Consider the following 25087-nt stretch of genomic DNA (forward strand, 5'->3'; position numbering starts at 1 on the left):
TGTGCGCGCGCCATCCAGCCAGCCACCGAGCCCGAGCGCCACCCGTGCGCGGCCGAGAAGGAACCAGCGCCGCCGCGAGCACGTCGAGGACGCCGGAATCAGAGGAGAGGAGAGCCAATCGGAGATATTCAAGTGAGAATTTCTTTTCCCCAATTTTGAGATTCGATTCTAGGGTTTGGATTGAGGTTTTTCTCTCTGATTGTCTTAGGGTGATTTTGGGCGTGGATTAGTATTTGTTCCGGATTTAATAGTTTAGGAATCGATTCAATGATGTTTGTTATTGATTTAAACTGAGTTTGCCTTTGATTTGGATCTTGGCCGTGTGATTTGGATCCAGATTAGTGTTTGAACTGCCTCTGTAAATCGACGTGGACAGACCGATATGATCTGAGTTCTTATTTTTGGATATTTTTCATGGATAGTAGACTGTATGAGCTTTCTAAAATGACCAAGAACATGTAAATCCATTGAGTATTGAATGAGTTATGAATTTCCAAAGTTTGTGTTTCGCAGCAGTAAAACGGGATTTCCAGAATTGTAACAGTGAATTACGGGATGTTTTTGAGATAGCTATTCTTGTCGTATATATGCTTGTAATATCTTTTAGAAAGCTACATGAGTCTACTTTCATTTGCCGCTAGAATCAATCGATTTCAAGTTTTGTAGCTCGAGTTATGATGGCTTAAGCGCTAGTGGGTCAGGCTATCGGGAATGTTAGAGGAGAACCAAGAGAGTAGTGTTAGGAACCGATCATCTTTCGGATGTATTTGGATGGTGTTTTTTTGTCCTCTTGGTATAAACTAAAATCTCTGGGCTAATAGCTTATGTTTCGTGTCATCTTCCAGTTGTACCGAGTACGTTGACACACATTAATGTTAAAGTACTGGTGTAAGCTTCCTCGATTCAGTCTGACTCATTCCGAATTTTCTTGGTATATTGGTTTTATTCCCCTAAGATGGAATGCATAGCAGATTCTAACTATTGTTATATTTTATTTTGCAGAGGGCGATCACCTCCTCGCTAATTCTAACTATTGTTATATTTTATTTTTTGCTTTATATTTATATTTATAGTTTATTTTTTATTTGCTGAGAAATTATTATTTATACTTGATACGATTGTTCACCATTGCCTATGTTTTTACTAGATATAAATTAACACTTATCTTTATCTAATGCTGGTCATTTTCTTCCCTTGTTTCCTTAGATACAAGAAGCTTCTATGCACAGTGGACCTCACAAAAGATTTCTATTTCAGCTACTCATACCATGTAATGCGTAGTCTACAAAAAAATTTGACTGATTATAAGGGGGGCAGTTCGTTTATGAAACAATGTTCGTTTGGAATGAGTTCTTGACTCGTGGAATTCGAAATCATCTTAAAAACACTTTGTGGACTGTTGCTTTGGTTTATGGCTTCTTTGATCAGGTATGTGAAATACTAATTTTATGACTGATTCTACATTTAGAGACCATAAATACCCAAGGGAATCTTTCTTACCATAAAACTTGTGTTTCAAGACTCTAAATGATTTTCCTTGTACGGTAGTGTTTAGTTTATTTTGCATTTTGTTTCCACATATTGTAATTAGTTAATTGATTAGTAATTGTAATAATGTGATTAGTTTAAATTTGTTTTTGTTTTAATAAGTTTTGATATATTGTAATTTATCAATTAGGAATTGTAATTAGTTAATGAAATTAAAATTAAGATATATTGTAATTTATCAATTAGGAATATAATGAAATTAGTTTTGATTAGTTTTAATATGCTGATTATATATTACAATATATAATCAGCATATTAATTTTTTTTAAAAAGATAAAGAGCATCAAGTGCGACTAGTCGCACCTGATAGTCAAGACTTTCAGGTGCGACTAGTCGCACCTGATAGTAGAAGACTTTCAGGTGCGACAGGTCGCACCTGATAATCAAGAGGATTATCAGGTGCGGACTTTCGGGTGCGACTTTGTCGCATCTAAAGTCGCACCTGAAAGTACTTTCAGGTGCGACTTTTACACTTTCAGGTGCGAAAAAAGTCGCACCTAATGCTATATTTTGTACTAGTGTGATCCCCTCTACCGAACGCGCATTAAGGACCTCCTACATGTGCTAGTGGATCCCAGACCTTAAAACTTCGGTCTTCCGAGGACTAGGCTCGAGTTCTCGGAATGGTTTACTCATCTCTCATGAATGACTGCGGACTGAAGTGTTGATTGACTAGCCCACTGATGTAAGGCGTCGGGATGAGTGAGATGGATGAGTTCCTAGGCAATCGGTTGTTAGTTGGATTCTTATATGATTGTGTGATTGATTGTTTTAGAATTGGGTTCTAAAGTTGAGTAAGTCTCTGTTGATTTAATGAGCTTTTGTTATCCTGATTAAATTATTGAACTTCTTTAACTGTCATCTGATGTCATCTGCATCTATGCATCTCATGTAGTTCTAGGTTAAATATCCTACTTACTGAGTTTGTGTGACTCACCCCATAAATCCCTCTCCTTGTAGATAAAGGAAAAGCTCAGGCGAAGCAAGAGTGCTAGTCGAGGTAGATCTCATTACGCATGTGGCATAGGGAATGTCTTTTCCGAAAATTGGTGTCAGTTTTTGAAAACTGAGCTTTTATGCTTGTTAAAGTTTTTATATAACTTTGAAAAGAACTTTTATAATGTAATTACATTTAAATTATGGGCCCGTGCTTACGAATAGCAAGTTAGGGTAGTCCGCATTTTTGTAACTCTTTTAAAAGCGAAAAATTTTACCCTTTTTTTAGCGGACTAGCTCTAGGCACCCTTGCTATTCCTTATATGTAAATTAGTTTTATTTCCCCTGTTTGTTTAATGAACGTTTTGTAAATGATGTTTGAAAGTGTTTTATTTTCCTTTCGTTGAAAATATTATGGGGAAGGTCACGATCCGAGGGCGACGGGTGTCTTGCGGGTCGTGACACCTCACCTTTCGCCCTGTCACTCGCTTCAATCTGCAGTGCTTCACTGACACAGATTGGGCTTGTGACATTGACAATATGCGCTCAACCAGTGGTCATTGCATCTACATGGGCGATAATCTTCTCAACTGGAGCTCACGTAAGCAACAAGTCGTGGCACGATCAAGCACTGAATTAGAGTATCGGGCTTTAGCCTCGACGACGACAGATGTACTTTGGTTCAAGTCTCTCTTTCATAAGCTTGGTGTGATCACAGAGCAACCACCAGTTCTTTGGTGTGACAACATCGGAGCAAGTCTCTTGGCTTCCAACCGCGTGTTTCACCAATGCACCAAGCATATTGAAATTGATATTCACTTTGTTCGTGATCGAGTGTTGAATAAAGAAATTGATGTGCACTTCGTCTGCTCAAAAGAACAGGTGGCTGATCTATTCACAAAGCCTCTCTCAATAACACAGTTTAGTTACTTCCGCGACAAGCTACGCCTTGCTGATGCATCTTCAGCACGAGCATTGGAGTCCAGTTTGAGAGAGGTTATCGGAGTCACTTAGTCTGTAGCTTTCACACTCGTATCCAACCTGGCAATGCATGTGCCAGATGGACTTAATTATATAACTAACATTGGTTGGCACTCTGTTAAGGCTAACTGACTCCAAACAATTATATATAAGCTCAACGAGCTATTCAGTGCAAAGTAATAAAAGTCTAATTCATTCACAACAAACTTGAGTCCAGATCTTGATTCTTCCATTCCTTCAATCTGTAACTTCTATATATTGTTTAATATTCAAGTGATGGAAACTTCTTAATTAATTTTTACTTTGGATACACCCTAAATATTAGTAGCCAAGTATTTTCATATTGTTCATACATACATACAAAACAGGAAGCAAAGACAGGCGTTTGGCATTCTATACCTTCATATTTTTATAAAACTAATCATTTTTATTCATATATATATATATACATATATATATATATGTATATATATTGGAAAAAATGATTAGACCAAATTTCATTCAATATTCATATTATATTTTGTATACATACACAATTTATGGTCCGTAATTACATTTGTATTTTCTATTTAAAATATATGTATTTTTATTTTTTAGATTATATATGAAAGGTTAGTGATGTAACTTTAACTAAAATTAAATTTTACATATGTAACATAATATTTTGAGTACATCATATTTATAATCATAAAAATATTATTAATTATTTCAATAAACTATTAATATTAAAATACATCATGCAATTTGCAACAACCCGCGGATATTTTGTTTGTATTAATATATATATATATATATATTTAATGATTTTAGTAAATTATATTATATATATCCTCTCTACTCACAAAAATATTGTTTAATAAACAGTATTTTTTTTTGAACTTTTTTTAAACTTTTTTTTAAAGAAAAAAAAAATATATTGGACCCAAACACAAGTATTGTTCATTCGTATTTTTTTTTTTTTTATCATAAAGATAAAAATGTCTCCAAAAAATGTAAATATTTTTTTTTTCAAATTTAAATATATCTACATATCTCTATATATTTATTTCTTCAGATCAAAATATATTAATTAATTCGCAGCAACGTGCGAGACATACGGCTTATTATATAAGCGGCTATTTTGCTTGTATTAATATATATAACGATTTTAGTACATTATTTTATATAAATTTCATTGGTATGTTCATCAGCTATCAAAATTTGTTTCGAAGATGATATTCTTAGCGGCATTTTCGTAATTTGGTATTATCAACAAATCATATCATATTAGGAAAATGCCGATCCATAATACTAATCAACTAATCATAATACTTGTGAAAAAAAATTCATAATATAATATGATATTACTTGGCCATTTTTTTAACAATAGATGATCAGCTAAATGACAATAGAAAAAATAATTTGCATGGAAAGCCACGTCACGTGCAACGAAAGACCAAAAGTGGAATCCAGTGACTAAGCGCAGCCAGACCAGTACCAGATGATATCTAAAACGCAATCAAACGTACCAGATTTTGGCACTTGAAAAATTAGTTTTCGCTTTCTTAGTTTTCTGAGCCAAAAATATAAATACTTTTATTAGTATATTTATCATTATTAGTGACAGAAAGTGCAGGTCCTCCAAAAACCCACCACACCATCCGAAAAACCACAAGGTTGGCGGTGGTGGTTTCTTTGCCTTTTCTTCGCTTCGTTAATGGCAATAATCTCCGATTCTCCATCATCGAATATGATTTCTGTTTTGTTTCTCTCTCTTTTCCTCTCGCTTCTTTTCACCATATCTATATCCACCTCTTCTTCCAATCTCATTCAATCTGGTAATTAATATAGTTATTTTTTTTTTTTTTTTTTTGTAAATGTTGTTTCATATGTATTGTATATCCATCTTCGTTAAGATATTAGAGCTTGCTTTTAATCGCGTGTGTAGTGTATATATATACAGGAAACGAAGTTGAAGGTTTAAAAAACGGTTTGAACAGTGATTGGTATCCGAAGATTCTAAGGGATGAATCAGTGGCTAGACTTCAACAGCTCGGTCTGGTACTTTTTTCTTTTCTTACGTTGTTTTACTTGTAAGATGATTGATTCAATAGTTTATATTAACTTTTCTTTTTCTATGGATTGTTTGTTCAATCTTTGTTAATCGCTTACCTTATTTTGTTGGAAGAAGAGAAACGCTTTCGCCGAGTAATTTAAAAACATAAAAAGAAAATTCAGTTTAATCTTTATGTACTAGAATCATTTGCTTTTTTATTTTTATTTTTTATATTTAATAATCGGAGTACGAGTAGATGAAGACTTTGGCAACGAAAGCAGATTCAATGACTAATGAGCAATCTGAAGCCTGGTCAAGAGTAAAAACACTGCTGACATACACAAAGTTCAATTATATATGCACCGATACATTCTCTTACAGTAAATGTGTAGTTTTTATGTTTTTCTGATGAGGTTGTTTGTAGATAACAGGTAAGTGATGCCGATGGCTATCTCGAGCGGACCTTCCAAAGCCCGGCTTCGGTAAAGGCCGGGAATCTCATATCCCAATGGATGGAAGATGCCGGTTTGACAACGTTGGTTTTTTTTCCCTTTATTTATTTATTAAGTAAATCTTCGACTTATTAATTCGATCTCATTGGTGATGATGGTATTACAGGTGGGTCGATTACATGGGAAATGTTCACGGCCGGATTGAGGGAAAGAATCCAAGAGCAAAGGCATTGATTATTGGATCTCATTTGGTAACATTTTCGGTTTCCAATTGTCTCTTAAGTTTAAAGTAATGGGATCCGATGATATGATATCTTTTTCCCCTTGCATTGGCTGTTTAGGATACTGTTGTTGATGCCGGAATGTTTGACGGGGCGTTAGGCATCGTCTCGGCGATATCTGCGCTGAAGGTTTTGAGTGTCAATGGCAAGCTTGGAACACTCAAGAGGCCCGTTGAGGTGAGCGAATGGGATTTTTTTTTTTTTTAATAAAAGTGTATGTCAAGCCGCTGTCATATTACTGCTTGTCTCGCATTAAAAAAATTATTTAGACTTTCTGGAAAAAGGTTTTTATACTTAAAAGGCATCCAGTATATATATCACAGATTCTCTGCCAAGAATCTTCAATTTTTCATTGTCTTCTCGACTATTTTCAAAGAAATCGATTTACTCTGCTGTATCCTCAATATCCTGATTCACACCAGGCACATAAATGTCAGTTTGTCTTAGATTTTTCTTTATGCTGCATCCTAGCATTATGGCATGTGATGTATTAAAAAAGATGAGAACTTTTAGTAGTTCTTAGTTACAAGGGAAACTATAACCATAGATAGATTATATTGCAGTTTGTCTTAGATTTTTCTTTATGGTGTATCCTAGCATTATGGCATGCGATGTATTAAAAAAGATGATAACTTTTAGTAGTTCTTAGTTACAAGGGAAACTATAACCATAGTAGGATACAAAACTTTTGTATCTATCTAATCATAGTTCTTAGTCACATTTCTATCTAAAATTGCATTGCTTATTAACATAAAACTTTTGTAGGTTATTGCGTTTAGTGACGAGGAGGGAGTGAGGTTTCAATCCACATTCCTCGGAAGCGCAGCCATAGCAGGAGTTTTGCCAGTTTCAGCGCTGCAGATATCTGATAAAAGGTTTCCCTTTAATGATTCCCTATATATATACTAACTTCGAATGTAATATTGATTGCGTATTTACTAATCAGCTGATTCATTGCCCAGTGGTATGACAGTTCAAAATGTCCTTAAGAAGAACTCCATAGATATTACAGATGAAAAATTGTTGCAGATGAAGTATGACTCAGAATCTGTTTGGGGCTACGTTGAGGTATTCTTTATCCTGCGGACAAGCCTGTTAATTCATTATCGTTCACTTTAAAGGAATAAGTAAAAAAAAAAAAACCAATTCTCTTGTATATTAACTTTTGCAACATTGTTGCAGGTTCACATTGAACAAGGACCAGTCCTAGAATGGTCTGGCTTTCCTCTAGGAGTAGTTAAGGGCATAGCCGGTCAGACAAGAATGAAGGTATGAGAGTGTCCTTAAGGACGAAACTGTCATTCCAGTTTCGGTTATCAGGGACGTAGCAAGAAAACTTTTTTTTTTTTTTTTGGGAGCCGGGTTGATATGGATTTCTTTTTTTAAGTTGGTTTCTCTTCCATACATTTTTTTTAGGTGGGAAGGACTATTGTTTGCTAAAAGACTTTTTGCATTCACATGTTAGTGTTTTTCTTTTAATTTTTTGTAAATGTTTCAGGTTACTGTGAGAGGATCTCAAGGGCACGCTGGAACGGTACCGATGTCTATGCGTCGAGACCCAATGGCCGCTGCAGCCGAAATGATTGTATTGCTGGAGAATATCTGTAAAAATCCCCGAAAGTTTTTGCCTGACGATGGTAATTGCGATGCTTCCTCATTGGATTCGCTTTCGAATTCCCTCGTGTGCACTGTTGGCGAGATATCGACCTGGCCAAGCGCAAGTAACGTCATTCCAGGCCAGGTAAGAACTTAATCACATATGTGCGCTATCATTGGCATCGATATTGATGTGCATAGAATTTTCTCAGGTAACATTCACCATAGATTTACGTACCATAGACGATACTGGGCGTGAGGCTGTGATCTATGAACTATCTGAGCGCTTGTACAAAATTTGTGATACTCGAACGGTTTCATGCACCATTGACCGGAAGGTACGCGATGATCTTTAAAAACGGAAAATAAATTGTAGATTAAGGCTTTGTTTGGTAAGATGTTCGTAAGTTTTCTGGTATAAACAAAGATAAAATTCATTTTTATTTCGGAAAAAGGAAAAGAAAAAAAAAAATTACCGAACGGGGTCTTGAGATGGTTCACCTTTTTTCGGGCGTTGTTGCAGCACGATGCAGATGCAGTGATGTGCGATTCGGAGTTGAGCACACAGCTCAAATCGTCTGCTTTCGCTGCGGTCAAGAGAATGGGAGGCGAGATTCAGACCGACGTGCCCGTCTTGATGAGCGGAGCAGGACATGATGCCATGGCTATATCTCATTTAACAAAGGTGGTTTAATTTTTTTATTCACCCTTGCTTTTCAGAGCATTTTGTAACTTGTTTTTTAATACTAAAAACAGGTTGGGATGCTGTTTGTCCGTTGTCGGGGAGGCATAAGTCACTCGCCGGCGGAACATGTGTTAGATGAGGATGTTTGGGCAGCTGGGTTGGCACTCTTGGCATTCATAGAGGCTCAACTGTAATTGTTGCAGAAGAACATGTTGAGTTCGCCAACACACACTTTGTATATAATCAGTCTTCGTCGGTGAATGTAATACTGTTATTTGTCAATTGTACATTGTGGATTCCCTTCATCTTCAAAACTTATTCATGCCTGCCAAATAAAATCAAATAAAATAAACCCAAAAATTACCATAACATTGTAGGTACACTAATAGTTGGTCACATACACTAGTTAAGTTCAAAGTGTTCTAAATATACAGTACTAGTCCTAATACATAGACAGAACTACAATCTCCTAGAACATGAAACATCGGCAAAAAGTAAGGACGGAGTTTTAAGTAGGTGGCGGGGCTAGTTGCTGCAACTGATGAACAACGTGGGACATCCTGGGTCGCATCGAGGGAACGTTCTGAGTGCAAGAGTAAACGAGATCCACGACTTTCTGAATGACTCCGGACTCGGGGATGAGCGAGGAAGAGGAGGTTATGTGGGGGTCGAGGAGATCAGGGTAGCGATGGGCCTGGACCAGCGGCGTGGCCCACTCGAAGATGCTCTGCCAGCCCACCGAGTCCATGGCCTGGGCGGGTCTGCGGCCGCTGACGATCTCAAGCAACAGAACACCGAAGCTGTACACGTCGCTTTTCGTGGTCAGCTCGTTTCTGTACACGAACTCGGGGGCGAGGTACCCGTGTGTGCCCCCCGCCATCACCGTCCGCTCCTGCATCACCTCGTACGGCACGAACTTCGACAGTCCGACTCCCATCAGATGGGCTCCGAACTCTTCGTCGAGAAGCACGTTGCTGGCACGGATGTCACGGTGGACCACGTGAGGCTTCACCTTGTCATGTAGGAACCTAAACAGAAGAAGAAGAAAAAAAAGCAACACGCAAGTCGGGTCATTGTTGAAAGAATTAGTAAAGGTTATGTTTGGAAACCTGAAAAATAATTAAACTTTCGAGAGAAAAAACTTCAAGACAGCTATGACGGAAAATACAAGACTACAAGATACATGGTTGATTTCATTTTCCACCAAAAAAAAAAGAGTAAATAGTGTGAATGAGAAAACACTAAGCAATCTGTTCTCTCGTTCCACCCCTGAAGTTTTCTTCACCAATTTTCGTTGTCATTAATATGGGGTCCAGGCGAAGAGGTAAAGCTAAATGAGTAAAAAAAAAAAAAAAAGGAGAGTTGACTTACGCGATGCCTTGGGCAAGAGTGGTAGCGATCTTCATCCTCATGGCCCAATCCAAGGTCCGACCACCTCTTGGGATGTGGTGGAGCCATTTGTCCAATGGACCGTTGACTATAAACTCATAGACGATGTAGCGGTCACTGTGATCGTAGCAGCAACCTTTCACTGCAACCAAATTCGGGTGGTGGAGCCTCGCGACCCTTCCTATCTCGGACGAGAACTCTTTTTTCCTTTGAAAGCTCGACCTCTTCAGCCTCTTGATTGCCACCCTTGAGCCGTCTGGTAGAAGCCCGCAGTACGTGCCTCCTGTCTTGGCATCGCCAAGAAGACGGTTTCCTTCGCTGAAGTTCTTCGTGATCGACCTGAGCTCCTCTTTCGTGAACACTTTCCACGACGGTGGAACTAACGCAGAAGCTGCCGGGTTTGACAGTTTCCGGGAACGCCTTCGCTTCTTGCTCCGCTTTGTTGCAAGAAGCCAAATGATCATCGCTAGCATTGTAAAGAGGATGAGGCCGCTCACTACAGCTAGAATAATGAGGTACTCTCTGTGGCAATGCATGTGGTTGCATTTACTCCCTGAACAACAAAACAGATGAATGTTAGAAAACGGTATGCGAGATCGTCACACTGTGATTTCCCCCGGCAAGCACATATTTATTTACCTATTTCAGTCATGCAAATAAAACCATTAGTGGCATTGCATCTTTCACCGGAGAGTGATTTAGATCCGTTGATAACCACTGTGCATAAATCAGTTGAAATGTTACCGCGGCATGAAAAACGACCACAATCGGACAAAAGGGGCACCCTTAAGAAGAGTGTCTCGTTCCAATACGAAGAATTATCGGACCACTTCCAATCATGACCGACACTAGAATTGGTGGCTCTTCCCCCAATCCAGCACCTATGTGTGGTTTCTTGGCATAGATTCTCAGTGAAGCTTAGCTCTTCAAATGATGCCAGTGCTGCCAAGTGTCCACCATAAGATTGACAATGGATCTCCGATTCGTTCCAGGCTAATGTAGCGTTGATGTAACCAAAGCATTTGTCTTTTTGTGGGCCAATACTCCAACCAACTGGGCATTTTCCTGCTCACGTTGAAATTAAACACATGAAACGTGAAACTTCAAAACAAACAAAAAAAAAGTGAGAATAAAAAATATGGTGTTAGAGAAGGAACTTCAAGTTTGTGGGCGAGGAATGATGACATAAACTGTCAATATGAACAACATAGAAAACGCCTTTTTCTTGCTATAATCACCATCAAAAGAGTTATTTTACTTTACATGGTTTGAAAAGAAATTCTAGTCATTCTTTTTCTATTTTCATTCCTCTTTTTCACAAAATACCCTCATGTTTGACTAATTTCATTGGCTCTGTTCTTGGATCCATAACTACATAATAAAATCCTGAAAACTAGTTTTGCCTGCTTGTTTTGTCTGCAAAAAACAATCTCTCTCTCTCTCTCTCTCTCTCTCTCTCTATTTATATATATTTAGGTGTACATAAATAATATGTGTATGAATCTGTACACGATTACCACCAAACCAGGAGGTGATTACATGATAGAAAGAAATTCTTCTTCAAAGAGAAATGTCAAGTTTTAAAATCACTTTTGAACCACTCGCTGATGGAGAAACCTTTACATGCAAATCCCGGAACCAAACAACAAAGAAAACAAAAATTACTCACACCTTTATGTCTTCTATTCGTTGAAGCACCAGAGTTACCATCGACCGACTTGTTGAATATCTACATTGAAAGATTGATATTTCATTCACTTCATCAAATTTGAGGAAAAAGAAACAAAAATAACTAATGTAAATGACAACCAATATTCTTACCGTATCCGAAGCGCACACATCAAACAAAAAACAACAAATTAAAATCAGAACCAATTTCTTAGATACAGCTCTAATATCCATGGGTGCCAAGTCCTGAACCCTAGAAACCCAAATAAAAGAAAATTACAAGGTAAAGTCAGTCAATTAATTAACAGATAACTCAACGCAACCAACGTGTATCACCAATCAAGCAAATATTTAACTTATTCAGCTCAGTTTATATTTTTTTCTTTCTTTATTTCCCTTCTCTAGGGAAAAATTGACCTTATCTGATATCTTTCTTAATTTCCTAAGCCGATCGATATTTGCTATCACTGGCCTAAATAGATGACTATTAGAGCGGAAAGCCTACACATTTTCGAGAATCACGATGATTTCAGGGACATTTGCTAGCGAACCAAACAAAGTAGACAGGTCTACAGACAGTAAAAGAGCAGAAAGAACAGACATTATATACTTACTATACTTACAGAACAAGTGTGATCGGTTTCATGGAAAGTTTCAGAGTAGCTGTTGTTGGTGCCTGAGTGAGAAAGAGGGCTTCAAGACCGCCATTGATGAAGAAGACAGTGAATGCTGGTATGAGGAAGTAGTTACGGACTTTAAAGTCTTTCCATTTCTTATGCTGCCAAACACCGTGTTTGTCTGAGACTATTTAGCAAATTAACCCCAACGTCTTATATTTGGTGCCACGCGGACACTTTAGCATTTTTAACTTTTATTAATTTTGACAATTAATCACAGCTTGCTTCAGCTACTCAACTCTGACAACGCAATTCGTACTGAGTTGAGAGTAGAATATTGTCAAGGTATACCGTATACCTCAGATGAGAAATTTCATTTCATAGTAAATACTAAGTTACAATATCTAAAATTATATAAATTCTAAAATCATGCATACTTTTATCTTTAATAAGTTGATTTGGGATATCCATATTAATAGTGGCTATCATAAGGAAACGGAAATTCCACTTCCGTTAGTGTGTCTTCTATTATTTAACGGAAGCGGTATTTCCGTTAAGTAATTTTTTACCTTCCATTGCTTAATGAAAGTGAAATTTCCGTTAAGCTTAATGAAAATTAGCATTTTCGTTAATTTCCATTATGTAAAAAAAATCAAATTTAAATGGTAAATGAAAGTGACTCAAATGTTAAAATTTCAAGAGACGATACTAATATGTAAAATGAATTGCATCTTTATTAATAGGATAAATTACACTATTGCCCCCTCAACTATGACGTTGATAACGTTTCACCCCCTGAATTATGAAATCTTACACGACAGACCTTAAAATACTACATTGTAACAAACATCTCCTTCTGTCAGGTTTGATTAACGGAAGTCGTTACTTTGGTCACGTTTCCAGCACGTGAATTGGTATATGAGTGACATTACATTAATACCCTTATTTATACTTGCTAAAAACAAAAAAAAAATGTGTTGTTATATATTTATTCCTTCGTTTATACTGGACTGAATCAAAATCCCCAAATCTTTCCCATCAAATCCCTCATATTTTTTCATTTGTTCGGTCCTCAATCCCTCAGCCTCATTATCATCAATCAGTTTCTTCAATAGAGCTTCAAATTCTCTCTTTCTCTATAGTGACGACCACGGTGAACCCAAGCTTCTTGCCTCCTCCATACTCGAACTCGCTGTCCCCAAGTTCCCGCTGCCAGAACAAAAAAAAAAAAAAAAAAAAACGCCATCGTCTTTGCTACCGAAAATCGATTATAAATCCCGTTGTTCTCTTCACCAACGGCGAGGGAATAGATTTGGAAGGCCTCGTCAATATCGATGTTGCTTCCGTCATCAATTCTCGCCCCCAAATTCTTTATGCTTAGTTACGTCGCTGTCGAATTTTGAATTTCTTCATCTTCTAGTTTTTCTTGGTCGACGATGGAGATGGATTGGGTTTGCTAAAAGCTGAGAATGGATTCATAATTTTCTTTCTTTTTTGTTTGGGTGAGTTGTAGATTGGAAAGATAGAGAGAGACAAAGAGATGTGCGAGTCACATATGCTAACAGCTAAACGCTAGTCTTTTTTGGAAAGAATATGTGTGAGTGTTTGTGTGGATTTACCAATTTTTATCAAAAAAATTTGTATGTGTTTGTGCATATGTATACATATGTTTGTGTATATCATGAAAACATAGAGATACTAATAAAAACATTTGATTATTTATATATAACCAGAATAATAATAAAAAAAACTAAAAAAATTAATGAAGAAAAAAAATACTTCTTTACCTTTAATGATTTCACACCGTCAAGTAGATTTGGGGATTTAGGGGTTTCAATGTGGAGAAAAGAGTAACAAGGCACAAAATAAATAAAAGTAATAATTTTTTAATTGTACAATTACCGATTTACCCTTTAAACACTTGACAGCCGTTAATAAAACCTGACAGAAAGAGATGTTTGTTACAATGTAGGATTTTAAGGTCTGTCGTGTAATATTTCATAATTCAGGGGGTGAAACGTTATCAACGTCATAGTTGAGGGGGCAATAGTGTAATTTATCCTTATTAATAACTTAAAAAAAGTGAAAACATTACAACAAGATTATGAGTAAAACATTACAATAAGACTATACTTCATTAATAGTCATGTTTTCAAATATATATCAAAATTATCAACAAGATCAATGTTCACAAATGGTTCCTGAGAACGTTGTTCGTGTTGACCACAACCTTTGTAAACAGTGAGTCCTCGATCATTTTGAGTTTCAAACTCTGTTTTCGATCATCAATGATGCGATCCGAGCAACTAAATGCGGACTCAGACGACATCGTTGAAATTGGGATCGAATATACATCTCGGGCCATCTTGGACAATATCGGAAACATGCACTAGTACAAAAAACAGCATTGGGTGCGACTTTTTTCGCACCTGAAAGTCAATTTTCGCACTCAATGATACCTTTAGGTGCGACTTTAGGTGCGACTTTAGGTGCGACTTTTTCGCACCCGAAAGTTCGCACCTAAAGGTCATGGGTGCGAAAAGTCGCACCCGAAGGTCATGACTTTTAGGTGCGACTTTTAGGTGCGGTTTTTCGCACCTATATTCGCACCCATAAGTCAGAAAAGATGTGCGAAAGAGTCCGCGGGAAGGCCATTGGGTGCGACTATTCGCACCCAAAGGCCTACCCGCCAAACCTTTGGGTGCGACCAGTCGCACCCGTTGGCCTACCCGCCAAATTTTTGGGTGCAACCAGTCGCACCCGATGGCATACCCGCCAAATTTATGGGTGCGACCAGTCGCACCCGTTGGCCTACCCGCCAAATTTATGGGTGCGACCAGTCGCACCCGTTGCACCCGATAGTTTTTTTTAATTTTTATTTATTTATTATGCTTATGAATTCTATAATTGTAATAAAATAATATGTACTAAATAGTTTATTAATTAGAAAATTCATTAATTAATATTCATAATAATAATAAAAACTAACCATTAGTTGTTCGATTACAATAATTATTATAATGTACGACAAATAATTAAAAAAAATGTTCATTCTTTTCCATTTCCTTTTCCTCGGTTTGTAAACCACTCCTTGAACATTTTACTCCCTCTTCCGCCAAATCTTGCTCCAGAACTGCTGCTACCTCCTCGTCCACTGCCGCTCGTACGCTCACTGCCGCTCGTACGCTCTCGTTGGAAATCTACTGAAGCTGGCGGCGTCGTCTGATCATCTGCCATTGAAACTGATGGCGGCGTTGTCTGATGCATAGGGTGCATCTGAGGCGACGGGTGCATTTGAGGCGACGGCGTCGTCTGATGCATCTGTGGCATCGTGACGGGCGACATCTGAGGCATCTGTGGCATCGTGCCGGACGACATCTGAGACAAGGGTGAAAACTGCTGCGTGAACGCGAACATTTGTCGCTGCATCTCCTCCATCTGCTGTTGGTTGGCTCGCCTCATCTCATCCATAGCGAGTTGTTGTGCCGCCACTTGAGCTTGGAGCTCGCCAACCACTGGATCTGGAACGCGGCGCCGCGACGAGCCTGAGCCTAACGACGAGCTCGTCCTGAGCCTGAGCAATAGCCCAAGTTGATCTCGGGACCGTTGGACCTATTCCAACGTACCAATCTTGACGGTTCCCGAGAATTTCTAGCATTGCGTGCTCCTCTGCATCGTCCTGGTTAAAGACTATGCCTTGCTCTTCTGCTTGTCGCTGAAGATCCGCCAGTAGAGTAACTATCCGCGCCTTTACACATAAAAAAAATTATTAAAAATTAATTATTATGTAAGTAACGTAATCTTAATTATCACATATGACTTACATGTGCTTGTCTCGCCCAATCTGTCGTCCATTCACCTTTTCTATAATGGTGTTTTTGCTCCCACGTCGTTAACGCGGAGCCCAAAGTCCCATCATCCTTACTCTGCAATTGTTATGAAAATATAAGTATTGAATTTATTTCAAATTAAGTATTTCAAAATTAGAATAACTTACGTTCAAATGACGATGAGCCAAGAAAGAAAGAGATCCTTGAGTCGACCTCGTCTTCTTCTTCTTCGAATTCTCCTTGTTGCGATTAGACTTTTTCTGCAAATAATTAATTTTGTCATTATTCAATCTGATAAAGATATTTTGATTTATTACAATCATACATTACGTACCTTCCAATCGTCAGTTGCGAACTCGTCTACCACCGCCTCCCAATCCTCTTTCTTATATCCCGGTGGTGTTTTCGCCTTAGCGTTTTCTGTGCTCCCACAAAACTCCAACCTGAACTTCTCTGATAGCTTGGACTTCTGGTTGCGTCGCCTGATCTTGGCATTCCGAATGATAGTCTGATCAATCGTATTCTGATAGCAATCCGCAGGCAGATCCTCGCCGGTGTTAGGATCCGTGTACACAAATGTGAACTTCGAATGAAATGCGCTCAAAATAACAGCCAACATCTGGGGCGTCACTTCACTCCAATCACGAGTCGTAGGCGGGATATGTGCTTTCACCAAAGCACCGAGGCGGTTGTTAAATAGTCCAACCTTTTTATTTTCTTTCCTCATCTCTTGATAGAATGTTTGGTTTATTGGGTCCCACTTGACCACCTTCACACCCGGTACACCATGTGTTGCTCGCGCCGACGTCGAGCCGGTTGTTAGTCCCCTTGATTTCTTAGGACCTTGGGAATCAGGTTCCTGTGGCGGACCTTGAGAATCCGGTCTCTGTGGCGAATCTCCACCAGAACCTGAAGCGGTCGACATCCTATAAAATGAAAACAACATTTGTAAATTGACATCGTATAAAATAAAACAACATTTGTGAACATACATCACAAAACAAAAGGAAACAACATCATACAAAAATGTGGGTGACACCACGGATATATTTTATTATAAAACCTCACATATGGCGGAGGAAAACCGTGGTTACATAGATAGTTCTCATTCATCGTCATCACTACCTATATCAACATCAACATCAACATCTTCTCCCTAAAAAACGATGCATTCCTCATGATCATCATCGTCTTCCTCACCATCGTCAACGATATTTACTAGCTCAGCATCTTCGATTTCATGTCGATGATTCAGACGATCGATGTTTGACAATTCTATTGTCAACGGAATCGAGGCTGAGGTGGTGGGGTCGACTTCAGGAACGTCCCAAATCCCTCGATGATTGCATTCCTGAACGATTTCCCAGTTACCACCTAAAACAAGATCTTTGATGTAAAAGACTTGTTTCGCCTGAATTGCGAGTATGTACGGCTCCTCTGTAAACCACTGTTTCGCGGTAAAAGCACTCGTTTCTCCAGTAGTCTTATCGTTGTGAACTAGTCGCCGAGAATCGTGCTTGTCACCGTACCATATACATTTGAATAATACAACACGACAGTCGTACCTATAATTCAGCACCAAGACGTCTTCCATCCGACCGTAGTAAGTGAAATCATCCACAGACACACATACACCGCTATTTTGAGTGACTCGTTGATTATCGCGACGATGAGTAATGAACTTCACGCCGTTAACAAAGCAGCATGGATATTGATAAGCGACTTGAAGGGAACCGATAGAAAGCGAGTAGATCTCGTCAGACACGTCAGAGCCACTAGCTTTCATTTCAAAAATCTGGTTATTACGAAACAAAGTATTGGTTAACACTTGTGTGTTTATAAAAAAACGGGTTATTGTGTTATTACCTTGTTCGCAAACCAATCTTTGAATCCCTTTCTATGCTCCGCTTCAATATCGTGAACTCCAGATTCGTTCAGGAAATCCAAATGCTCGCTGTTGCATGTTAAAAACATTGCTTAAATAAAATACAACAATGAAATAAGTTAGAGAAGCAAGTGGATCGATTACTTACACCAAATACGGATCCACTTCAGGACAGTTGGTATAGATGTACCGCTCCATTTTTTCTCTTTGCTCATCGTCTAATACTATCGCGTTCATCATCCCATAAGGCACACACATCTCGGATCGAAAAACGGAGAGCTCTCGCACTTAAACTTCTTCAGCTACTTTCTTATCTTCAATATACCTTGCAATGAACGTTAGAGCTTCTTCTACAACATAAGCTTCTGCAATAGAGCCTTCTGGTCTAGCTCTATTTTTGACAAAATGTTTTAACGTCCCAAGGTATCTCTCAAAAGGGTACATCCACCGCATATGCACCGGGCCGCCGTGCAACGCTTCCTCTGGTAGATGCATCGCCACGTGAACCATGATCGTGAAAAAAGCAGGTGGAAATATCATCTCAAGCTTACATAAGATCTCGACGATAGACTCTTGCGCTCTTTCAAGATCTTCGGCTCTTAATGTTCTCGAACTTATCAACTTGAAAAAGTTGCAAAGCTCAGTGATCGTATCATGTATTGGTTGTGGCACAAAAGGACGAATACCAACAGCCAACATCTTTGCAAGATCACGTGGCAATCATGCGACTTCAAACCTGTGAGTTTCCCATCAGTTGTCACATTTTTTTTTAAATTCCCAGCGAGACCATCGGGAAATTTGACAGATTTTAAGTACTCTGTAAATCGCTGTCTCTGCTCAAGGGTCAAAACGTACGACGCTCGCGGTTTGTAATACCCACCCCCATTTGGTTCCAAGTGCAAAACGGTCTTGATGCCCAAGTCCATCAAGTCAAGCCTCGCCTTCTCGGTGTCATAGTTCTTCTTTTCCAAGCTGAGCATCGTCCCGAGAAGATTCTCACACACGTTCTTCTCTACGTGCATCACGTCCATGTTGTGTTTCAACTGCGACTCAGACCAGTACGGCAACTCGTAAAAGATGCTTTTCTTGGTCCAATTCAGTTCGCACTCAGCTCGCTTTCGTTTTTTGCCTACAGAGGCAGCGTGTTTGCCAGTAGTCGTGCAAGAAACACCAGCCAACTGAGCGAGTATGTCTTGCGAAGTCAACTTCTCGGGTTTATTTCGTTTCTCGTGCTTATCTTTGTAGTGATCGTTGCTTTTCCTCAATCGGTGACGCCTTTTTAAGAACCGACGATGGTCGTAGTAGACGATCCTGTTTCTGACTTTTAGGGACGGCGTGTCAAAGTTGCACGTAGGGCAAGCGAGATACCCCTGGCCGCTCCATCCCGATAAATACGATCTAGCCGGAAAATCGTTTATCGTCCAAAGTAACGCGGCACGCAACCGAAACACTTCATCTCTGGCTCCATCACGAACGTGGACTCCATTCTCCCACAGTTCTTTCAGCTCTTCAACCACAGGCTGCAAAAAAACGTCCATATCTTTTCCTGGTGAATGGGGCCCCGGGATCAGAAGCGTGAGCATTAGGTACTCTTTCTTCATGCACAACCAAGGCGGCAAGTTGTACGCCGTAAATACTACAGGCCACATGTTGTATGATAGGTTCATATCCCCAAATGGGTTGAATCCATCCGCAGCTAGCCCAAGCAGCACGTTCCGAGGCTCTGCAGCAAAACCTGGGTATCTCTCGTCCAAATTCTTCCACGCTGTACCATCAGCAGGATGTCGTAGAACGCCAGCTTCCCTGACGCGATCTCTTTCGTGCCACTCCATATGAAGCGCCGTGTGTCGAGATGCGTACAGTCGCTTCAATCGATCTTTCAAGGGAAAATATCGCAATATCTTCTGCGGTATCTTCTTACCAGTTGGCTTCCATCTACTCTCGTTACATATCGGGCACACGTCGACGTTCGCGAGATGTTTTCGGAATAGGACACAGTCATTAATGCACGCGTCGATCATCTCGTATCCCATGCCAAATCGCTTCAGCTTTGCTTTTGCCTCGTAATGCTTCTCCGGTATTTGATTACCGGCTGGATGAGACTTCCTCAAAAGCTGCAGCAGTTCTGTGAACGACTTGTTCGTCCAATGGTTCGTGACTTTAAGGTGCATCAACTGAACCAAGAATGACAACGACGAAAACTCCTTGCATCCAGGGTACAATTCCGCTTCCAACTCAGCGAACAAGTCTTCCACTTACTCCTCCGCACGCACATCGCTCGGAGCCGGCTCCGTAACACCATCGAAATCCTCGTGATCTCTTATATCCTTCACAACAGCATGTATTCCTCCTACTCCTCTCTGGGCTGTTTCTCCGATGGGGACTTCTTCAAGATGACCGACAGAACGCACGACCTCGCCATGATGATACCATTCTGTGTAGCCCGGGGTAAACCCTTTGTTTAGCAGATGATGCCTTACAACTCCAATGTCGTGCCATATCACGTTGTTGCAAGGCTTGCATGGACATCGATATTCGTAATTATCGTTCGGAAATCTTCTTGCAGCGCGGATAAATTCATTAACTCCGATTTTATACTGCAAGGACAACCGATTGTTCTCGGTGATCCAATCTCTACTTGGATTGGACATTGATTTCGCTAAACGAAAGAGAAAAAGAACAATTATTAAGAGTTGTTGCTAAATGACGAAGACGAATGAAGTCGATTACTTATGTTGGCGATGATGCCGAATAGTGCGGCTTAAAAGTTATTGCTAACGGACGAAGAACTATAAAGGTGAAATTATGAATTTTATGTTATTTGAAGTCGAATTGAAAAAATTAGGGTTTTGAGAATAATTGGTTGGAAACTCTACCGAAATTTCGGCAGAATTTCCCCTATAATTCTAACAAACCAAAAACCTGCAAACTCATTTAAAAATCATATACAAATCATCCAAAACTATCTTAATAATCAACAAAACCCTAAATCGAACCTCCGTGGCTCGATTACAACAAAAATTCAATAATATCAACTCATTTATCAAAAATATGTAAACTAAAACTAAATTATACAATAACTCAACTAAATTCAATTTCATGATTAACAATTGAACAAATAACTTAAATTATATGATATTAACTTAAAAAATTACTAACTAAATTAATTTCAATTATATAAAACATTTTACCAATTTTACTAATTATACCAAATTAATTTCAATTACATGATTAACAATGTTAATAATTATATCAAATTAATTTCAATTACATTAACAATTTTACCAATTTTACTAATTATATCAAATTAATTTCAATTACATTAACAATTTTACCAATTTTACTAATTATATCAAATTAATTTCAATTACATAATTAACAATTTTTATAATTCTATCAAATTAATTTCAATTACATAATTAACAATTTTATCAAACTAACTACATTATTAATACATATATACATATAAAAAACTATTTAATTACCTAACTAATTAACAATTAAACTAATTATACTAATTACAATTAATCTAAAGTAATTAAAAACACAATTAAAAGGACTACGAGAGGCTAACCTGTAGGCGGGACTTGAGCACGGCGAGGCTGCGAGAGGCACGACGGTGTTGCGACGGTGTTGCGACGGGAGTTGAAGCGCGCGGGTCTCGAGCAGCTTGGCGGGACAGCGGCGGTGCTGCGACGGTGCTGCGACGGGAGTTGAAGCGCTCACTCAGGTGCTGGGACAGCAGCTTGACGGGGAATTAAAAAAAAAAAAAAATACACACACTCAGACTTAAACACACATACACACACTCAGACTTATTGGCTGCAGCTAGAGAGACTCGCGGACACACACTCAAGTGCAGCAGAGGCTTTGAGGGGTCGCGCGAGGAAGAGGCCGGTCCAGAGGGTCTCCGGGGCTGGTCGTCGGAGGACTGGTCCGAGGCTGAGAGAGAGAGGGCCGGTAGTGGTGGCGGACGGAGGCTGAGAGAGAGAGAGCGTAGTGGTGGCGGTCGGAGGCTGAGAGAGAGAGCGTAGTGGTGGCGGTCGGAGTGGTGGCGGCGACGGGGGTCGGAGAAATTGCAGAAGAGTTTCGGAGAGAGAGAATAAGGGTTTTGGTCTTTGGCTCGGGCAAAATGAAAACCGAGCAGCTTTTTATAGAGAAATTTGAATTTAGGTCATTTAGGTGTGACAAGTCGCACCCAAATTCAAAAAAATTCGCGAAAATTTTACAGTGCTTAATTGATTTTTGGGTCCGACTATTCGCACCTGAAAGTCTTTTTGGTGCGACTTTTAGGTGCGAAAAGTCGCACCCAAAATTCATCCGCATCGGAAAACTGTATTGGTAGTAGTGATGTTTTCGTGTTGCCGCCATGTCAGCAAGTTGAGGTCGTATTGGTTCATGGAGGAAAATTGTTGAGAGATGTATAAAACAAACTCGTCGTGTTCAGACGTCTCTTAAATGGTTGGGGGATGTGGTAACGATCTTGGAGATGAAGTTCCTGTTAGGAATATTACCCATTGAAGATAATAAAATAAACATGAATGATTACTAAATTCAATAAGAAGTTTACTTTATTCATATTTATGATTAGTGGGTTGTTTTCTAAAGAAAATCAATAAGAATTATCATCCATAGCATCCGTATTAAACTGAATTACATGTTGGGCATCTAAGATCAGACGGTGAGCTAAAACGAGGCCGATGATTGTCTGGATAGCTGTATCTAAAATCATATATGTCGAAAACAAGTGAAGGTTGATCACTTGGTGGGAGCATTCTACACTTTTGGTAAATGTACAGCCTAGACAGATTTTGGTTGTTGATGTGTCGTTTAAAGACTGTTACAACAAACTAACCAGGGTCTCTATGATGGTCACAGTGAGATTGATCTAAATCTTGAAGTGCTTATGGACTTCTATGTCATATTACCGAATTCTTTGAGTCATTCGTGAAAGGCTACTATTAAGCTAGGACACTTATGTCTTGGGAGTTCGAGATATGATCTGAGCTGAATATGATTCATAGATATGGAATCCAGCCTTCAGAAGGTCAATGTTCGCTCACCTAAGGGTTGATTCCAGAACGATTGATTGTGCACACTTTTGTAGTAAGTACGTACGAAGGAATCTTTCGCTAGGGAAGCAGCGGTGCTTAAGGCTCATATGTATCAAGAAGGGTATAACGGAATAATTGACATTTCTCGATACGGGTTGAACCTGGAGGATTTTGATCACGTATTGACTATATCAGTGGACGCTCTTACGATGAGTAAAATATAATTCTAGTAATAAGAAGAGTGCGGTCTTGAATTATTTTGTGGAGTATCCCCAAGATTGACGAATTGATTGAAGAAGAGAAAGACTGTTTCGTCTTTTTAATCGAATTTGTGTGAGCTGTTGTTACTAGGTCTATAGTCCCGATTCGACTCTGATAAAGATGGATAAGAACTCTCTAATAATAATAAATATTTATTATTACAATCTCTCAACTGTAAAAAAAAAAGTCTAGCAGCATTCCTTCGGAAATTTGGCTATTTGCCGAATTAAATATTTATTGTGGAATCAATTATTTATTTTTGGATCAAGTAAATAATTAATTGAATTTTAAGTTGGGCCTTATGGATACTGTAAAATTCGAAAATTCCTTTGCCCATGACAATGAGGTAGGCGCCTAGTATGGATATTAATTACCCAGTATTCTCTTTTTAATTAGTTGCTAGATTTGTGGATAAGAAATCAAGTAAATAAATATGTAAGAGAGAGTATAATAATGGTTGAGATATTCTCTCACCATTGAATAAGGAAATAAGATATTGTCATTTATTCTCTCTCATAATTAATTTACTAATATCTAAGAGAATAATAATGGTAGAGATATTATTTCCATTAGATAAGGAACTAAGGTATTGTTCTCATTATTCTCAAATATATAGATTCCTTAAATAAAGGAGAGAAATAAGAAAATAGAATATCCTAGATTTTGATTTGATGGATGAGAGAAAAAGTATGATTTGTGGTCAAGATCCAATTATTCATGCTAACTACAAAATATAAAAGGATAAAGGAGAATAAAATATTTCTAGGAGCTTCCTAGAATATCTATATTCTACCATCATAAATAGGGGTCAAGGAGAATACAATAAACACACAAGAAGAAGTCCAAAATTCGCCCAGCTTCACTAGAGATGGACAAATTTCTTCTCTCTCCCTCTCCCTCAGAATTCGCGATTCCATTCCCAAAAACACGACACGACTTGAATCTCTAAATCAGAGTTGTTGTGAGATAACGAGTAATCCCACAATTTCTTCTTATTCCATCCAGAGGTTACGTTTCGGAAGATTACAGTATCATCTCTGGAGATCCAAACGATGAGAGTCATGTCGTCGTACCCGAAGTGAGGATTGGAGCTAAAGCTAGAAGATCGAGTTATTGGAGTTCATAACGGGATCTTGAAGAACTCGATTAAAGATTCAATGGCAGATTGCCAAACATGTAAGTAATCTGAGAACTCGTCTTTTTTATCGGTTGCTTGAATCGCTCTCTCAAATCTAGCTCTGTTCTATTCAAATATGCAAATCTAGATCTAGTTTATATAATCGTATAAATAATTAGCTTGTTAGCGTAATTATTTATTTTCCGCAACGGTTATAGGGATGTCTAATTCCCAACAAGAGCTATCAGAGCTAGTCGATTTGCTTGTTTGAATGATCCATTCTTCCTTTTAAATCAATTATGGTTTGAATGAAATTATGTTTTATTATGTTTGTCATTCGATTCGATATGTGATATGCGAATTGTTTTTCGGATTTGATCGTAGATTATGGAATCTCATTTTCTAGAATTTTTTGTACACCCGAAATTCAAAGGGTATATGTTTTATGTAATGTCAACTTGGGGACTATGGACCTAGTAACTGAAGCTCCTACAAATCCGAACAAAATAGGCAAAATCTATGTAGTCTCTTATTCATTCGATTCGTCAATCTTGGCGTCACTCCACAAAATGAGCCGAGATTGCACTCTTCTTGTTACTAGAATTATATTATACTCAATGTATATGAGCGTACATTCATGTACTCAGTACATGAGCGCAATCCTCCAGGTTTCAACTCGTATCGAGAAAGGTCAATTATTCTGTTAAACCTTTCTTGATACATATGAGCCCTAAGCATCGGTTCTTCCCCAA

At 38.6% G+C, this 25087-nt stretch overlaps 2 protein-coding genes across 5 annotated transcripts; one reads left to right on the forward strand and one right to left on the reverse strand.

The window, feature by feature from the left end:
• Positions 1-5017: 5017 nt before the first annotated feature.
• On the forward strand, positions 5018-8883 carry AAH (allantoate amidohydrolase). Of its 3 annotated transcripts, none has more exons than XM_089625226.1 (12): positions 5018-5282; positions 5393-5505; positions 5932-6035; positions 6119-6203; positions 6294-6410; positions 6999-7108; positions 7196-7301; positions 7416-7502; positions 7732-7974; positions 8042-8167; positions 8353-8514; positions 8586-8883. In XM_089625226.1, the coding sequence occupies exons 1-12, from the start codon at positions 5162-5164 to the stop codon at positions 8706-8708; spliced, it is 1497 nt and encodes a 498-aa protein (XP_089481352.1). In that variant the 5' UTR covers positions 5018-5161; the 3' UTR covers positions 8709-8883. The 3 variants fall into 3 exon arrangements, with proteins under 3 accessions (XP_089481352.1, XP_089481353.1, XP_089481354.1); XM_089625227.1 differs by having other exon boundaries at positions 5408-5505; XM_089625228.1 differs by lacking the exon at positions 5018-5282 and having other exon boundaries at positions 5408-5505; positions 5925-6035.
• LOC149385114 (protein kinase family protein / C-type lectin domain-containing protein) lies at positions 8853-12394 on the reverse strand. Of its 2 annotated transcripts, none has more exons than XM_089625224.1 (6): positions 12195-12394; positions 11725-11824; positions 11575-11632; positions 10543-10968; positions 9886-10456; positions 8853-9542 (listed from the first exon to the last, which is right to left on the reverse strand). In XM_089625224.1, the coding sequence occupies exons 1-6, from the start codon at positions 12215-12217 to the stop codon at positions 9023-9025; spliced, it is 1698 nt and encodes a 565-aa protein (XP_089481350.1). In that variant the 5' UTR covers positions 12218-12394; the 3' UTR covers positions 8853-9022. The 2 variants fall into 2 exon arrangements, with proteins under 2 accessions (XP_089481350.1, XP_089481351.1); XM_089625225.1 differs by having other exon boundaries at positions 12186-12384.
• Between the last annotated feature and the right edge of the window lie 12693 nt (positions 12395-25087).

Source organism: Urtica dioica, chromosome 9 (assembly GCF_054948205.1).
Source record: "Urtica dioica subsp. dioica isolate 48M chromosome 9, U.dioica_male_clone48M_v1_H2, whole genome shotgun sequence".
In the NCBI taxonomy this organism is placed as follows: domain Eukaryota; kingdom Viridiplantae; phylum Streptophyta; class Magnoliopsida; order Rosales; family Urticaceae; genus Urtica; species Urtica dioica.

Excerpts from the sequence above, each read along its gene's own strand:
- AAH (XM_089625226.1), top strand. The coding sequence starts at position 5,162 with ATGGCAATAATCTCCGATTCTCCATCATCGAATATGATTTCTGTTTTG. Across the intron at positions 6,411-6,998 it reads CACTCAAGAGGCCCGTTGAG|GTTATTGCGTTTAGTGACGA; the intron begins GTGAGCGAATGG and ends AAACTTTTGTAG. Across the intron at positions 7,302-7,415 it reads CTGTTTGGGGCTACGTTGAG|GTTCACATTGAACAAGGACC; the intron begins GTATTCTTTATC and ends ACATTGTTGCAG.
- LOC149385114 (XM_089625224.1), bottom strand. The coding sequence starts at position 12,217 with ATGAAACCGATCACACTTGTTCT. Across the intron at positions 10,969-11,574 it reads AACGAATAGAAGACATAAAG|GAAAATGCCCAGTTGGTTGG; the intron begins GTGTGAGTAATT and ends CAACGTGAGCAG. Across the intron at positions 10,457-10,542 it reads TATTTGCATGACTGAAATAG|GGAGTAAATGCAACCACATG; the intron begins GTAAATAAATAT and ends TTTGTTGTTCAG.